This window comes from Anolis sagrei, chromosome 3 (assembly GCF_037176765.1).
Source record: "Anolis sagrei isolate rAnoSag1 chromosome 3, rAnoSag1.mat, whole genome shotgun sequence".
Classification (NCBI taxonomy): Eukaryota; Metazoa; Chordata; class Lepidosauria; order Squamata; family Dactyloidae; genus Anolis; species Anolis sagrei.
Window position 1 is genome coordinate 159,269,251 of NC_090023.1, and position 18,809 is coordinate 159,288,059.

At 37.6% G+C, this 18,809-nt stretch overlaps 1 protein-coding gene across 3 annotated transcripts in view; it reads right to left on the reverse strand.

Annotated features, from left to right (window-relative positions):
* Positions 1 to 18,809, reverse strand: part of PARG (poly(ADP-ribose) glycohydrolase) — a 92,710-nt gene that overhangs the window by 43,491 nt on the left and 30,410 nt on the right. For all 3 annotated transcript variants that reach the window (XM_060768994.2, XM_067465631.1, XM_060768995.2), the window contains exons 8-9: positions 5,114 to 5,206; positions 275 to 432 (exon numbers count right to left, since the gene is read on the reverse strand). In XM_060768994.2, the coding sequence (XP_060624977.2) occupies positions 275 to 432; positions 5,114 to 5,206 (251 nt within the window). The remainder of the gene's footprint in view (positions 1 to 274; positions 433 to 5,113; positions 5,207 to 18,809) is intronic.

Below are 18,809 nucleotides of genomic sequence, written 5' to 3' on the forward strand. Positions count from 1 at the left end.
AACCATCAGACATGCCTTCGCCCATATTGCATGGCTTATTTATTTTATATTCTATAAAGGCCTTACATTAGAAGCAGGTCCTAACTTTCCAAATTTAGCAAATTTCACTATTTAATTTTAAAGTTACTGCATTACTTCTGCCTGCAATCCGACAACTTGGGGTACCTCTCAAGTAAATAAGTTATATATATATATAAGTGATATATATATAAAGGGTTTATTCTCTAGATTAAGACAGTCCAGAAAATGGGATCTGTTAAAACTGGCACCATACCTGTTGAAGTTAATATCTGGATAGCTTGAATATTCTGATTTCATCTTGGCATTTCGCCGGGGAAAAGTGCAGAAGAAGGCATTGGCTAGCAAACTAGCAGTCTGTTCTTGTGACATTGTGATGGAGTGGTTCATTTTTTGTTTCAGTAGAGGTATTGGCTAACAAAAGGGCAGAAAATGGACATAATCAGGTTAGCAATTTTAAAAACTAACATACCGCCCATCAACAAGAACATAGGAGAACAAAATTACATTTACTAATTTAGAGCAGAAGTAATTTAGATTCCTAAATCAGCAGCATCATTACACTCAATAGCTATTTATTCAGGATGATTGGGAAGGGCCTTGTTTGACAAATTGAAGATTTTTAATCAATAACAACAAGAATGGCAAACAAAGCATCACTAGTCTGAACAAAATGAAGAGTCCATAGGAGGAACAGATGGAATATGAGCAACAGTGCAAGAAAAATAAAATAAAGAGATTGTAACAGCTGTATTTTGCAGTCTCGGTGTCACACAGTTTAAAGAAAATGGACAATCACAGCAATCACATCTGAACAGCTGCAAAACAAGACAGCATAATGATACACAAAACTACGCAACTGTGAAAGAGGAACTGAAGTATACCTTCCTCCAGAAGTGAAAGCAAAGAATTTCAGGGTTCAAAAATCCCCAACAAGATTCCCATTTTAGCACCACTATTACTGGGCTTCTATTTTATAACCTAATTTATAAGACCAAGAACTAACCAACAGCCCTTGTTAGAAATGAAACCCTGAAAATGCCCAACATAAAATATTGAATAGTTTTGTCTCCTGAAGCTACATGAAATAGACTATTAACATTCAAATACAAGGCTTAAGTTTTAAAAATCAGTTTATAAAAAACTGCTGGGAAAATCCTTGAAGATTTTGTATTGCAAAATCTCTTTCTTCTATTCTTACCATATCTATATAAATAAAAATGCAATGTCCTGTTTGTGGGATTAACATAACTCAAAAACCACTGGACAAATTGCCACCAAACTTGACCACAAGACACCTACTAACACAAGGAGTGACCATCACGCAAAAGAAAATGATTTTGTCATTTGGGGTTTGTAGTTGCTGGGATTTATAGTTCACCTACAATCAAAGAACATTCTGAACTCAACCAATGATGGAATTGAAACAAATGTGGCACAAAGGACTCACATGATCAACAGAAAACACTAGGAGGGTTTGGTGGGCATTGACCTTGAGTTTGGGAGTTGTAGTTCACCTACATCCAGAGAGCACTGTGGACTCAAACAATGATAGCTCCGCATCAAATTTGGAACGAATATTCCACAAGCCCAAATATGAACACAGATAGAGTTTGGGGGAAATAGACCTTGACATTTGGGAGTTGTAGTTACTGGGATTTATAATTTCCTACAATCAAAGAGTATTCTGAACCCCACCAACGACAGAATTGGGGCAAACTTCCCACACAGAACCCTATAACCAACAGAAAATACCTGAGGTCATCCAGTCCAACTTCCTTCACCAGGGCAAGAAAACGTAATCAAAGCCCTCCTGACAAAGAGCCATTCAGCCATATATAGATAGATATGATTCACACAAAGAGAGATATAGTATCATAGATTTGAAAGGGACCCTTAAAAAGGACAATAATATGTTGCATGTTCCAGAGTAGGCAAACCAGACAATCTCCACATCAACACTGACAAAGAAACAGCAAGAAATACTGTTTACCCACAAGCATCAAGAAATTACATGTATTAGAAATCAACACTTTGTTATTACTTCATTTTCCAGATCACCAGACTGGGCCACAGCAACGCGTGGCTGGGGACGGCTAGTGTCTTCATATATATGTTGACTTCACGTATAAGCTGAAGCAGGATTTTAATTCGCGGGGGGGGGGGGGGGGGGGCTGAGTTTGATTTGGGGGGGGGGCTGAGTACCCCCATGCATATGAGATATATTGCGCATGGTGATCAGATCATGATATGAATAAACATAACAGTTTAAATAATGTACCAGTAAGGCCTTTTTGCGGACCACCATGAGAATTTGGGGGGGGGGCAAGCCTCCCAAGCCCCCCCCCCCCGCTACATGCCTCAGCTGAAGGCAGTTTGCAAGGAGGAGGAACCACCTTACATTCATTCAATGGGACTGGAAGTAACACTTTCTATCCTATCCCCAGTTCCTAAAAGACTGAGGAACAACTAATATTTCATGATGGGAAAGGGTCAACCACCAACACCAGAAGCAGCGGCATGGTGGAGAGCTAACCCACTGATCCATATATAAGTCAACCTAGGTTTTTCAGTTCAATTTTTGTGCAGTGTCTTTTAGACATATACATCAGTATATACAGTTGTTAAAATAAGAATTTTTCTAACTTATGAGAAACATGTTCTTTCCATTACATTGTGAATAAAAAGCTAAAATACAAAGAATGGCATCTGGAATTATTTCAAAAGATGCATACAGATGAATCTTTTTCACTGAAATGCTTTATATCTCTGAGTTTTTCCAAAACAACTATTTAAGAATCTGACAAAGAATCTAAGAAGCAGCTGATCTATGAGCAAGATGTTTGGAAGATAAATATATATCTATGGGAGTTCACAAACTATCATTTTACAAAGATCAAAAATACTGCACAAGAACAAACCTGAACTTTTTATAAATTTCAGTAATCTTTAATGCAAATTATAACAATCCAACTGATTAGACCAAATGGTCTGTTTAAGAATTTTAAAATCCTCTAAACAAACAAAAAAAGCACACACAAGAAATAACATGAACTATGACATTAAAGTTCTTTTCATGCATTTATTTAAAAAAAAATAGAGATATTCACTGAATAAGCAGAAATGAGATCATACTAAAAAGCTCTGTCCTTATATTATGTCAGTCCAGAGTGCCATCTCTACAGGTATCCAAACACCTAGCATGAAAACGCCTTCATGTTTCTTGCTATATTTACTGACATTTCTATGTTATTCAGAACGAAGCATGACTGGGATTCTGAAACACATGTAAATATCCCAGTGACTTTGCAAATAAAGCAATTCACACAAAGTGAATTCCCACTAAAGGCATTTGCTCTATCAAGCACAGGTATCTGCCAGGGTGAAGATAAGTACTGATGTCTATCAGGGCCAATCTATCTGGCAAGGCACAATTCACTTGGTGATGCATGGTAAGTCACCATATTCCAAAGAATCATTGCTGAAAAGTACTTTCTCTTAATGCAGACCAGACTATCTAAATTCTACATGTTACATCTTGTTGATATATCACATTTGAGATCAATTGCATGGTACTGTAACATATTTTTGCCAGTAAAAAGAAGAGCTCAACAATTCTGATGGGGCCACTCACAGTCATCTAAAGTATTATTTAATGAGAAGATTTTAAAACATATTAACCATGAGGCTGAAGTATGGATTTTCAAAAGAGTGAGATCTTATCTCTTATGACCACTGATCCTGTTACCACCTTGATTCAGGAAAATGAAGACCTGTCTCTTGTGTTAAGACACAGTCTGTTAAATGCTAATAAGCAATGAGTTTGAGTTCCTCCTGTTGTCCTCTCATTCACACACACATACACACACACACACACATACATATATACACACACACACACACACACACACACACACATTCACGCACACACGCACAACAAAAAATACTTCCACGTTTCCACGTGTCTACTCAATTTAATTTTGAGAGAAAAATTGATGGAAAGAAAACCAGTTTTGGTCTTGCCTGTGGCCTTGAAAGTAAAGGTAAAGGTAAAGGTTTTCCCTGACATTAAGCTTAGTATTGTTGTTTTTGGGCTCGGCCTCATGTAAGCCACACTGAGTCCCTTGGGAATGGTAGCGGGGTACAAATAAAGCTTTATTATTATTATTATTATTATTATTATTATTATTATTATTAGTTGTATGTACACACCATCAAGGTCATGTGGCCAGCATGACTGCATGGAGCACCGTTACTTTCCCGCAGAAGCAGTACCTATTGGACTACTCACATTTGCATGTTTTCAAACTGCTAGGTTGGCAGAAGCTGGACCTAACAGCGGGCGCTTACCCCACTCTCTGGATTCGAACTGCCAACATTTCAGTCAGCAAGTTCAGCAGCTTAGCGGTTTAACCCACTGCACCACCAGAGGGCCCGAGATTAATGATATAGATTGCTATATCATCATCAAAGAAAATAATAATAATAATAATAGTAACAATAACAGACCTGCCTGTGACTAATGATAAACTGCTATTATTATTATTATTATTATTATTATTATTATTATTATTAACAATATAATAGACCTGTGTGTGACCTTGATAAGACTGCTTGCTATACTAGAAAAAAATGGTGGGTAGTTAACACAATCTTGAATTTTATTAATAAACTAATATAATAAATCAGGAATTTTATAGAACTCAGGAAAGCCATAACCTCCAAGAGAAAAGTAAATGACTAGATGTAAACCACCAATGATTTAAATCTACAGTAAACCTTCTTTTCATTAATTAGAAAGAATTGAACAAAATAAATCATCGCACATTGTAAACTTCCTAGCTGATTTATAGCACATCTCGCCAGTGGATGCAAGATTTTGATATATGTTTCAAAGCAAGCTTCAGAATGGGAGATGAGTTTTTAATCTCCTTTTATATTGTTATGGATGTGTCTTGTCCTCAGTATTCCCTAGGCTTGAGTTCAACAAGGCTAGAACCACATAACAGCTTTGGCATTTTGACCTCAAGGATTCATTGTGGCATACAGCAAATTAATCTGCTACAGAGAAAACACTGAAGATGTGACTACCAACCTGAGTGCAGATGCTAGGCAGGCAGAGTGCAAGCTTCACCATATCAGGCAAAATGGACTGAAACAGATGCTGAGCTTCTGCATCCTCAAGCACCTAGAAAAGAAATGGAAAAGGACATTTGATGTTAACAATAAGGCTGCCATATAAGGTGGATTTCCCAGGAAAGAACTATTTATTTAGACAAATGTATCTAAAAATACTAAAAAAATAAATAAATCAGAAGTAAACACAGAACTCCGTAATCCTGATATTTCAACCTTTCATGCCAGACTAGAATTCAGGTACATGTTTTATAATTACTGTCAAATATGAAATGCCATCGTATTTTACATTTTTTCTGCAGCTAGAATCCAATAAGTGTATGGGATGAACCTGAAAAAAAATCGCTCTGGGACAAAGCATTCCCAGAATAATTGGTTGAGTCCAGCAATAACCTAATAACTACTGACCACATTTGAACTTGATTCTATCTTGGTGATTTGGCTTATATGTATTTATTCTGTTTGTATTTTAACTTATTACGATTTTATGATGTTTTTAGTTGTATTGGTGAATTGAACTTCTGCTGTTAGCCGGTCTGAGTCCCTCTACGTAGGTAGAGAAGTTTTAAATAAATAAATATGGCAAGACGATCCATTCCTTGGCATTAACATGAGTATTCTTCAAGGATTAGACCTGCATGTCGGGTAGAAGAGTTCTTGCAATATTTCAATATCTCTTCCATCTGGCTATCTGTGACCTACATATTTCTACAACCAGCTACCGTTGGAAACAGATTTTCTGTTGCATGAATTATTTTAAAGCAAGACTGCTTATGCAGAAAAAATAATATTTTAAAAGGCAGACTTCTTTCCTTTTCTGTGGATATAACTAATCAAATGTAATTATACCTTATTCACCTTTTCAAACCCAAACAATTCTGTATGTGTGCATGGTGGATGGCACAAAGACAGCTGCAGACCAGTGGTAAAATATCATTTAACATGTTACAATTTCATGCTTTAGGACAGCCTTCCCTATTAGTCTTAAAGCACACCGATGCCTAGTGATCAACACATCTGGAAAATGCCAGGTTTAGGAAGATGAAAATGTCACAGAGAGAACCTTCGAGGGGGCTAAGAACAAAATGTGTTAAGGGAAGTGTCAATAGTAACCACCTACATGCTATTTTCTGATAATCTGCCAGTCTGTTTTGAAAACAAACCAATGAAGGAATACATTAAATAATGCAATTCAACATACTGAACAAATTTCAGTTGTTCATTTAGCAAAAATGATCTAATCTTCTCAGTTCTGACAGTCAACCTTAATAAAAGTTCCTGGTGTGGCTTGGCCTTTCAGTAGAAAGGTTAACAAAATTGCGGGATTGTTCTCACTCACATAAACATCCCCAAGTAGTAATATATAAAATGTTAAATGCTGAATTTCAAGAATCAACATGGAGCAAAATATATACATTTAATTCAAAGGACGACATTTAACCTTAAGTGTCTAGATGACTGTCAGCTTTTGATAGTTCTTCTCCTTGGGGTAACACCTCCTGTCTTTTAGAATGACACTTGAATAATGTCCGGCATGCATTGTTGACTGCCACAAACCCTATAGTCTCACTCATCTGGTGACAGATTATGACACTGGACTTTGTCATAGCTGTCAGCACTTCAACCTTTGCCTTTAGCAGCTCTGGAAGTAAATGTAGTCAAAGCACGGGAGGCTTCCTCCTTGAAACTGAACTGCAACCCACAGTCTCAGTGATCAGGTTTTAGAAAGAGTAAAAAATGGACCTGAACTATTTTATGCAGCGTGCACCTATTAAAATGTTTGCTTCCTCCTCTTTTGTCAGGTGAGTGTCCCATTTCGTTTATTTGTGATAAACAAGATTATGAACGACCTACATATTGCCTATGGAAATAAATGCCAATTGTTAGATAAACACAAAATGCATGGAGAAAATGCACACATTTACTTTTCAGGGATCTATCTCCCACAGTCACTATCACACTATCAGTTTAGATATATTAGATATATCTTGTTTAGATATATCTTGTTTCCTGTGACACCAGAGCCCTTTCCCCAGCACCAACAGCCACTCTGGGGTCAGAGTACAGAAGGGAGCCGGGAAGACAGTTTCATCTTGTCTCCTGTGACACCAGAGCCCTTTCCCCAGCACCAACGGCCACTCTGGGGTCAGAGTACAGAAGGGAGCCGGGAAGACAGTTCCATCTTGTCTCCTGTGACAACAGAGCCCTTCCCCCCAGCACCAACAGCCACTCTGGGGTCGGAGTACAGAAGGGAGCAAAGTAGACAGTTCCATCTTGTCTCCTGTGACATCAGAACCCTTCCCCCCAGCACCAACGGCCACTCTGGGGTCGGAGTACAGAAGGGAGCAAAGTAGACAGTTCCATCTTGTCTCCTGTGACAACAGAGCCCTTCCCCCCAGCACCAACGGCCACTCTGGGGTCGGAGTACAGAAGGGAGCAAAGTAGACAGTTCCATCTTGTCTCCTGTGACAACAGAGCCCTTCCCCCCAGCACCAACGGCCACTCTGGGGTCGGAGTACAGAAGGGAGCAAAGTAGACAGTTCCATCTTGTCTCCTGTGACAACAGAGCCCTTCCCCCCAGCACCAACGGCCACTCTGGGGTCGGAGTACAGAAGGGAGCAAAGTAGACAGTTCCATCTTGTCTCCTGTGACATCAGAACCCTTCCCCCCAGCACCAACGGCCACTCTGGGGTCGGAGTACAGAAGGGAGCAAAGTAGACAGTTCCATCTTGTCTCCTGTGACGACAGAGCCCTTCCCCCCACCACCAACGGCCACTCTGGGGTCAGAGTACAGAAGGGAGCAAAGTAGACAGTTCCATCTTGTCTCCTGTGACAACAGAGCCCTTCCCCCCAGCACCAACGGCCACTCTGGGGTCAGAGTACAGAAGGGAGCCGAAAAGACAGTTCCATCTTGTCTCCTGTGACATCAAAGATCTTCCCCCAGCACCAACAGCCGCTCTGGGGTCAAAGTACAGAAGGGAGCCGGGAAGACAGTTCCATCTTGTCTCCTGTGACATCAGAACCCTTCCCCCAGCACCAACGGCCACTCTGGGGTCAGAGTACAGAAGGGAGCCGGGAAGACAGTTCCATCTTGTCTCCTGTGACATCAGAGCCCTTCCCCCAGCACCAACAGCTGCTCTGGGGTCAGAGTACAGAAGGGAGCCGAGAAGACAGTTCCATCTTGTCTCCTGTGACATCAGAGCCTTTCCCCAGCACCAACAGCCTCTCTGGGGCCAGAGTACAGAAGGGAGCTGAGAAGACAGTTCCATCTTGTCTCCTGTGACATCAGAGCCCTTCCCCCAGCACCAACAGCCGCTCTGGGGCCAGAGTACAGAAGGGAGCTGAGAAGACAGTTTCATCTTGTCTCCTGTGACATCAGAGCCCTTCCCCCAGCATCAACAGCCGCTCTGGGGTCAGAGTACAGAAGGGAGCCGAGAAGACAGTTCCATCTTGTCTCCTGTGACATCAGAGCCTTTCCCCAGCACCAACAGCCGCTCTGGGGCCAGAGTACAGAAGGGAGCTGAGAAGACAGTTTCATCTTGTCTCCTGTGACATCAGAGCCCTTCCCCCAGCACCAACGGCCGCTCTGGGGCCAGAGTAAAGAAGGGAGCCGAGAAGACAGTTCCATCTTGTCTCCTGCGGCATCAGAACCCCTCTCCCTGCAACAATATAATATTATATAATACGAATATTATGAATGATGTATTAGCAGTATGCTAATAATATAATATGTTGTATGTACATATGACTTGTAAGCCGCTCTGTATCCCCTTCGGGGTGAGAATGGCGGCATATAAATGTCGTAAAATAAATAAATAAGCCTAATGAGATCATATATGAAAGGGAGTGGAACCATGATTATATATTGTCTATCAAACATTTGAAAGCTAGCTTCCCATGGCTGAGACCAAAACTGGCATGCTGAAAGACTGCATGGATTGGCAGAGAGGAGCACGAGAAATAACATAGAAAAATGGACCACATTTTGTCAAACGGTGCCCAAAACCAGTGTTGTAGAGAAAGGTAATGGTAATATTGTGCCATTTTTACACCACATAATTTTGTTGATATTACACCTACAGAACTAGAACCTACATCAAGGTGGTAATCATGTTGCCCTCCAGATGATGGTGGACTAGATGGTGGATCATTCCCAGCTATGACAACTTGAAGTGCTGGGAACTGCTGGAAGGCGGCAATGTACAACAATACACATTGTTGAACCATCAGGTAGATAGTCATTTAACCGTTCATGTGTGATATAGCTGCCATTACGAAACATCTAAAACTACCTGTTTTCCTCTGCTGGATATAAAACTCAATAGCTCGGTTGGACATATTATACTTTGAGGAACAAACCTTTGGCTCATACACACATGTTCTTTCTCCTTTTTCATTTTATATCAGCCGCAATTTAGAGCCCAGCTTACATGTTAAAGTGAGCTGGTTAGTGAGGTCAGAATTTAAAGCAGGTTTATTTCAGCTGGGAATTTTTCACAAAATTATTTTCCAGACTAAACAAACTTTAAGTTCAGATATAATTAACTCTAATTAGTTTAAAATGTACCAGGAGTCTTCCAACCTGCAACTCTGAATTATGCAGGAGAAGGGAAAAAAGGGTGCAACAAAATGTCTCAACAATGTCAGCAGCACTTCTGGTTTGCCAATGTGTAATGTACAAAGCAACTTTTTTATTTTCTTTTATCAGTTACTACTGGAGCTTCATTTTCAGAATTCAAACACAATATACTAAACTATGAGTTAATTTTTCTTTTAATTTTTCATGCTTGGAAACTGTAGGAAATGATGGCTGTCCTTTAATTTTTCTTGATACATAAAATCTTGTTGCTCGTCAACAAACAGTTTCCAACCAGCTTTGTCCTTATCCTATTATAACATGGTATTGGTTGTCTCATCTTCTGAACAACCACACTAGAAACAAAGTTGTATGATGGTATAAAACCTAGACCACATCTATCTTGTCATCTGAAAATGACAGAATACTGACAGATCCCATTTTTAAAGCTCTCGTTTTTTTGTTTTTTTAAAAAAAAGCAAATTATATTTCACAGAAAAGATACCTTGTTTACACAACACTGTGTGCCACTCACACAGTGAATTACTTTGTGAATTTTATCAAGGCTAACACATGAGTGATTGCCTACATGAACTGGGTTTTAGCTCTGATCCCCACAGACCTGTATCAGCAAAAATCCCACTCATTTTAACACAAGTTTGCACAGGAAGATTGTTTTTGGGGACTGGGCTGCAGAGGACACAATGAGTTTGTCACAGAGGTGAAAGCTTTAAGCCATGCAGATTGCAATTGCGATTCACAAAACAAACATCCATACTACAGCATGAGAAGGATTGTTAAACACTACCGTTAAGTAATGATTTAATGATACTATAAATTGATCCATCTAAATACAAACAGAGAGCAATTCTGACTACGAAACAGAAGCAAATGCGTACAGCGAGCCAAGCAAACACACGGTATTCAACACCAGATCATTATCAGTCATATGAAAACAATACTCAAGCCCCAAAAGGCAAAACATCATGTAGAAATGGCTTCACTTTCTTTTCTGCCATCTCCAGTTTAAAGCCAAAGGATGCTGGTTGGCTGAGATTAACTCCCTTTATGAATGCCTCCTTCAGATACAATTTCACCACCATTCCACACATCAACTTACTTTGTGCTCAAACAGGATTTTGTTTTAAACCATTTTTCTGCTACAATAAATAAAACAGAAAGTGACTAATTTGGGATTGTTTTTACCCACTGCCGTTTCCTTTTACCATCTTCTTTTCACTGAAAATGGCTTGTTGCTTTACGTGAAGATTCAAAATTATTGCAGCACTTTAAGTACGTTATCTACTAAATTTAAATTGATCAATTGAAATCTCTCCAATCAGAAATTATTATAGGTCTTCCACACTTTGGGAATGCAAAATATGCTTCCCAGCATATCACATCTTTCAAATTAGAATCTTTTCTGAATCAGGTAGACCTCCTTTGCATTTATTTCCTAAGTCAGAAAAACCAAGAACTGCTGAGACTTAAAATTGGTAAAGTGTGCTGACGTAAAAGGACCTTATAAGCCCTTTAACATCAGCAAAAAATGCACTGTATTTAAGTTTTGTTCACTCTTCTTGGATAATTTTAATCATGTGAAATCTGAATATTGCTTCAAATATATATTTGTTTTTGCAACTGATGTCATTTTTTCCTATTATAGGAGGATGACACATTCTTTATTCAATGGCCCTTGCTGGCCCTGCGAATCCCTAGGCTAAGCTTGTAAATATCAACTTATCAGACAGCTGGAGATAAGTGGGAAAAAGAAACTAGGTCACAAAAAAATTTTTTTTGCATAAACTACTAGATCAAGGATGTTATTCCATGCAGACTTTTGCCCATCTGTCCATGATGCTTCGGAAGGAAACTGTTTCAGAAGTGTTAAGAAATGGGATGGAAGTTGGGCAGAAATGGGGAAAAACCGTCTTCTGAGCTCATGACCCGAGTGGAAACATGAGAAAGTGGTGAAAAACATATGAGATGTGATCTGTCAAATTTGCTTGTGTTGAATTGCTTCAGTGACACAGAGTAATGGGCGATCCCTTACTGAACATTGGCATTTCTCTCCCAAAATCCTGCTTCATGAATCTGACATGGTAATTTTTAAAATTTAATTTAATTATTAGAAAGACCAAAATTTCAAGGTATCCCCACTTTGCTTTTCCCGTCATTTCTCCTTCATAGCAATCTTCGTTTCTAAAATTGCACTACTGCTACCTTTTAAAGTTTTGGACTTCTGCGACTGAGAAAGATGGGAGGAAAGGGGAGGACCCCAGAGAACCGGGGGAGGGTCTGCCTTAAGAATGGTGCCTCCTGTCTCCTTGATAGTATTGGTACTGGAGGAGAAAGTTAAGTATCTCAGAAGTGGTATAAGTCTTAAGAACAGTGCCTCAGGCCTCCTGGTTGAGGTGAGAGATGATCATGTATGAAGGGGGAAGTATATTCTTTGTCTTTTTAAAAGACGGAATCTCATGTAAAGAAGACGATTTTACATGCAAGAAGACGCTTTCCCCCACTCTGTCTGATGAAGTCCCTAGTGTCCTGGAGGAAATTTTTCATTTGTAGCCATTTACAAGCCTAATCTGTGTAAATTAAAATAATCTATCTTGGGATAATCATCATCATCATCATCATCTTTATTTATACCCCGCTACCATCTCCCCAAAGGACTCGGTGCGGCTTACATGAGGCCAAGCCCACAGTACATCAATAAACAAAAGCAATAACAACACAATCAATACAATACAATTGATATAAATCACATAACAATAAACCATAAACAGTTACACACAAGCATTTAAAAAACCTATGGCCGGGCCAAATGAAATAGATTAAAATTTAAAAAATAACGCTGGGCATGAAGTGAGATGAAGGAACACAGTCAAGCCTAAATATGCGATAAAGTGCATTTTGAGGGCATATTGCTGAGAATTTTCCTTATTCTGGGAAGGCACACTGGAACAACCACGTTTTCAGGCTCCTCCTAAAGACTGCCAGAGTTGGGGCGTGTCTGATGTCCTTGGGGAGTGAGTTCCAGAGTCGGGGGGCCACCACCGAGAAGGCCCTCTCCCTCACCAGTTGATGTAAGGGAGGCAATGTCAGCTGAGCAGGTAGAGTTACCAAATGCATTTAAGAATTCATATAACTACAATGCTTTCAGAAGAGAACAAGAAACTTGAATAGCCTTACTCCATTGCAATGTAGGTAGAATGATGCTCATGGAAGGGGACTCTCTGCCCTTTCTTCCACAATGTACCCCCATCATGATCTGGGAGACCATCATGAAAGATTATGGATGCAATATGGTGTATAGAAATTAGAGAACCATAAGGAGGTAGCTTGCATGAGCCCACCTTTGTTCATTAAACCAAGCCACTAAGTCACAATTACTAATGTTAGTTCCAAAGTCTACCATTCAAGATAAGCAAGTGTTTGAAACTACCAAGGCAACTTATACTCATCCTTTAAACATCTGAAGTTATTCCAAATATTAAACATTTATAGTCCACTATTTTAGCCTTACATGATTTTAAATTAGTAGCATCACATGTTGGGGGGGGGGGGGAGAAAACAGTAAACACCGGGAAAACAAGTATAGATGTCAAGCATATTCACTTTCTTAGAATGGTTTCATGATTAAACAAAAGTGAAAGAACGAACAAGGTAATATTTGGAGGAAGTAAGGAAAAATATCACATAGGATTATGCAGAAAATATCATTGTTTGAGGAAGTGGGAAAGGAACATTTGACATTAATCAAAACCACAAACTGACACTTGGAAAAGAAAGGAGGAGACAGCTTACAAAGACAGAGTTTAATTTCCCTTTCTTTAATTTCTTCTGAAAAGTAAAATATGTCTCCTGCCAATCCAAGACTTCAAAGATCTCTCAGGTGTATCCTATTTGACAAGAAGTGTTTCATTTTAATATTTCATACTTTTAAATAAATTCAAATGTTTTATGAGAACTTATTTTCTTCACCTTAAGGGATTTTAAACACATAAGTGGTTATTTCTGAAACGAAAACTCTCACCAACTACTTCCACTAATATGGATGGGATAGAACTCCTGACATATTATTACAACTCATTATACAGATAAGGCTTGAAGTTGAGATGTCAGCAAGAAAGGATGCTTCACCTCCCCATGAAAGCCTGACATTTATTTCAGAAACAGAGGACTTCACAAACTAATGAGATCTACTGTCTTCTCATTGTTAGCTGAATTAACTTGGCAGACTATAACTTTTGGAATCTTTATTCACTCACAAGATGGTATGCACCACATAAAAGCTTGTATGCACTTGTGTACACAAAGAGTGAGTAGGGAAAACAGTACACAGGCCAGCTTTCAATCCCAATATATAGCCCTGGTACAATAGATCCAGCCTATGCCTCATCCTGGTAGTAAATCTTCCACTTCTTTGAGGAGAGGAAGAGAACTAAGTATCTGTACCTCATAAAAGAATTGTTCATTTATTCTTCACTGTTCTTTGGAAGCAATAGGAACATTTCCAATAATATGTTAATGGGCTTGCTAATAAATGTGCTGAAATTGGCAATCAAATCTGGCAATTTCGAGTGGCAAGTTTGGTAACCATGGTCAAGTCATTTAATTTAAATGTTATAATAAATTTGAGTAAATCCCTTCCTAATTGTTTGAAAATACGCAGCAAATGCTTAAGAGAAAGATAGCTAATATTTCTCCCCGGAAAGTGCGGGATGTCATCCACATGATCTGATGTTCCCACAGATTCCTGTTAGCTATGCTATCTGGAAGGTATCAATTATGAGATTTAGGATTCAGCAATGAAACAGGACTGTCAAACCACCCCAATAAGTATCATTCTGGATACAATTTCAGATTATCTAGGAAATACACAGAAAAAGGACATGCATATGTCAGCAAAAACCAGAATTAAGATTTTAGCTGACAAAGAGTTTCTGTGTGGGATGTTTGGCCCAATTCTATCATTGGTGGGGTTCAAGGGGATCTTTGATAGTAGGTAAACTATAAATCTCTGCAACTGCCACTCCCAAATGTCAAGGTCTGTTTCCCCCAAACTCCACCAGTGTTCAAATTTGGGCATATTGAGAATTTTTGCCAAGTTTAGTCCAGATCCATCATTGTTTCTCCACTAAATCACTGCCAATTGCTTCCAAACCCATGTTGATCATGGGGGCTCTGTGTGCCAAGTTTGGTCCAGGTGTGTAATTTGTGGGGGTCTCAGTGGTCTGTGGAAGTCAGAGCTGAATTGGTTGAAAGTACTGCAAATCCCATCATCCATTGTCCATACTCCCCCAAACATATTGTTTTTGTGATTAATCACTATACTTTAATTATGTCCAATTTGTAACAATGAAAATACTTCCTGAATATCAGATATGTACATTACGATTCATAACAGTAGCAAAATTACAGTTATGAATTAGCAACAAAAATATTTTTATGGTTGGGGGTCACCACATGAGGAACTGCATTAAGGGGTTACGGCATTAGGAAGGTTGAGAACCTGGTCTAAATGAAGAATGTTGTATTGTCTCTGCTAAATTTCATTGAATTAGCTTTAGCTCAGTTTACCATTTGTCAAAATTATTTTGATACTATTTTCCAACATGTTAGATAATCCTCCCTACTTTGTTTCAATTACAGACATAAAGATTCCCTCTGGATCATGATATCCACCTGGCTTGCACTTCTTGTGATTGGGAATCAATAAAACACAACTTCCCTCAGAAAGATATATGAAGGGGGTGGAGGGAAAGCTTAGAACACTAACAGGTTGAATAAAGATCTTTTTTGTTCCAGTTGTTGCAATCTCCTGCCCAAGTGATGGCATTTGCATCAATAAAATCTCCATGATATATGTGAAGTTATATTTAACATTATGTCTTGCACTAAGTCATACTAATTCATGTACAATGTGAACCTAAACTCTCACTTTTCACTTCACTTTTCATTTCTTAATTAGTCGCTCTCCACCAAGGTGCTCCGAGCGACTTACAATTTAAAATAGCATTTACACAATATAAAAACATTCAACATAAAAACTCTCTTATTGTTTTATCTTTAAGATGCTTATGCTGTATGAGATATATAAAGTTTATAATACAATTCTATTTCTAGCCAATAATTTTTAAATGGTTTTGATTTGTTCAGTAAGAAGTTACTGTCTCTGATGAGAGCATCTCATATGTATATTTGCAATCTCACTTCTGAATGTATGATTTACCGGATATACTCGAGTATCAGCCGACCCGAATATACTGTATATACTCGAGTATAAGCCTAGTTTTTCAGCCCCTTTTTTAGGCTGAAAAAAATCCCCTCAGCTTATCCTCGAGTCAAGGTTATTTATTATTTTACTCTGCTATTTGTATTATTTTTATTACAATTATTATTTTACTCTATTATTATTATTACATTTACATTATTTTACTCTATTATTACTTTTATTACATTTGTTGTTTTACTCTATTATTATTACATTTACATTATTTTACTGTATTATTATATTTATTGCATTTATTATTTTACTCTATTATTGTTAATATTACATTTATTACTTTATTATTATTACTATTATTATTAAATTTCCATTATTTACTCTATTATTATTTTTATTACATGTTATTACATTTATTATTTTATTCTATCATTATGGGTAATAGGTAAGCACATTTACATTGAAGGAGGTTAGAATAATGGTTGAATCAGAGTTGGGCAGTCTTATTTTAAATTACAGTTTTGTGTAAATACTCAAAAACATTTAACCTACTGATGATTATCATTGGCAGCTACATTTCTCACCCTCGGCTTATACTCGAGTCAATACGTTTTCCTAGTTTTTTGTGGTAAAATTAAGTCCCTCGGCTTATATTCGGGTCGGCTTATACTCGAGTATATACAGTAATCTGTATTTTATCTACCCAGAATTTTCCAACAAAAGAGAAACACTTCATTCTTGTATGCATACCTCATTTTACAACAAAAAACTGGGAAAACAGATTGACTCGAGTATAAGCCGAGGGTGGGAAATGCAGCAGCTACTGGTATATTCCAAAATAAAAAATAGATACCAATAAAATTGCCTTAATTGAGGCATCGGTAGGTTAAATGTTTTTGAATAAATAAGATAAGACTGTCCTCTGATTAAAGCATTATTCTAACCTTCTTGAGTGTTAATGTGTTTACATATCCTTCCAATAATAATAGAGCAAAATAATAAATAAAATAATAACAATAATAAAGAATAAAATAATAAATATAATAATAGAGTAAAATGATTGATATAATAATAATAGAGTAAAATAATAAAAACCTTGACTCGAGTATAAGCTGAGGGAGATTTTTTCAACCTAAAAAAGGACTGAAAATCTAGGCTTATACTCGAGTATATACAGTGATATTTTTAAAGCATGCAAGCTGAAATGAAAATGCAAGCTAAAATGAAATGCAGAAGAGCAAATGAATAATATTTTTATGTGACAGTTCATTTTGTTCCATGCTTAAAAGTTCAAAAGGCTGAATTCTCTCTATATGGCATGTTTCAGTACTACCCAGAAAACTTTTTTTAAAATGCTCTGATTGCTACAAAAATGCTTGTATTTTTTATTCTTCCATTTTTAATAAACAACTTTCCTATTATAAAAAGAAAATATATATTTCTACACACTACTGAAGTATTTTCTCTGAAGGTCCTATAATCCCTTGTTACTGTGCATACTAACTGGACCAGCACTTAGAGTGCTACAGATTTCTGTAAACATGGGACCTTCTAGTTCTAGTTCAGTTATTATTTCTCACCCTGAAATTCTGACAGAATCTCACAGTCTCATCCTAAGTAAAGGCATTCAGATCTGTATTTTATCTACCCAGAATTTTCCAACAAAAGAGAAGCACTTCATTCTTGTATGCATACACGTATATTGTTGAAATTATTATTATTATTATTATTATTATTATTATTATTATTAACTTTATTTGTACCCCGCTAACATCTCCCTCAATAAATCAACAGCATAACAAATACAACAATAAAACTCATAAAGTAAACCAATAAACATTAAAGCAATAACAGTAAAACATCAAAAACAATAGATCATGACACATTTAAAACTAGGGCCAGGCCAAATGTAATGAATAAATTAAAAGTGCTGGACATGACAGGTGAAATGTAAGGAATTTCAGGGTAGGTGCGATGATCATTCTCTGTTCTTGTTTACTTTTGCTACTTTTCTTCCATTTGGAAGAACCTGATCCTTTTCTTCAGCATCTTTAGAACATCTAAAATTAATTATTTACAGGACTGAGATATCAATTAAAGGACAAACACTGAACTGAACATGTGTAAAAAGAGGTTGCCATTACGATGCTGAATTGTCTATCTAAATTTGAGGCAAGAAAACAGCCCCAAATTACCATTAACATCACCACCAATATTTGCGATAGGAAGTTATATATTGTAAGTGCTGTTTTGGCCTTTTCCATTTCAACAACTGAACTGGAAGGAAGAGTGAAAATCTTAATACAGGTCTATTACAAAAATGTACTACGTGCAATGAAAGGGCTCCCCCTTCTGTCAATCTTTTAAAAAATACATAAATCATTTTATAAAGAAATGAATAATTTGAAGTTAAACACATTGAGTCCATCTGGTGGTATGGCTATGATTAACCCACATCCGTTAAACCATAACTACTTTGCAACGAAAGCGGTGTGATCTACAGATATAGCACAAGTTGAACATACTGGATAAAAAGACTTGAAACAAAGATCTTTTTGATCAGTGTCACCCAATGTGTAGACACTGTGCTGATCTGTGCTGATCCAAAAACCACAGACTGATAACTCAAGGGTTTTCAAGAAAGAAACAGCTGTAATATGCACAAATATGTACCAGCTCCTGGCACATTAGGGGGGGAAACTTCAGGCAGCAGAGCAAGCATTAAGTGCTCTTTTAAAAATAAATACACATTCCATTATTCCCCTTACTCATTGGAAGTGAGGGGGAAATTGGGGGATAAATAGTACTGAACCAGCTCAATGCTGTATAATTTAAAGTACCCTAAAA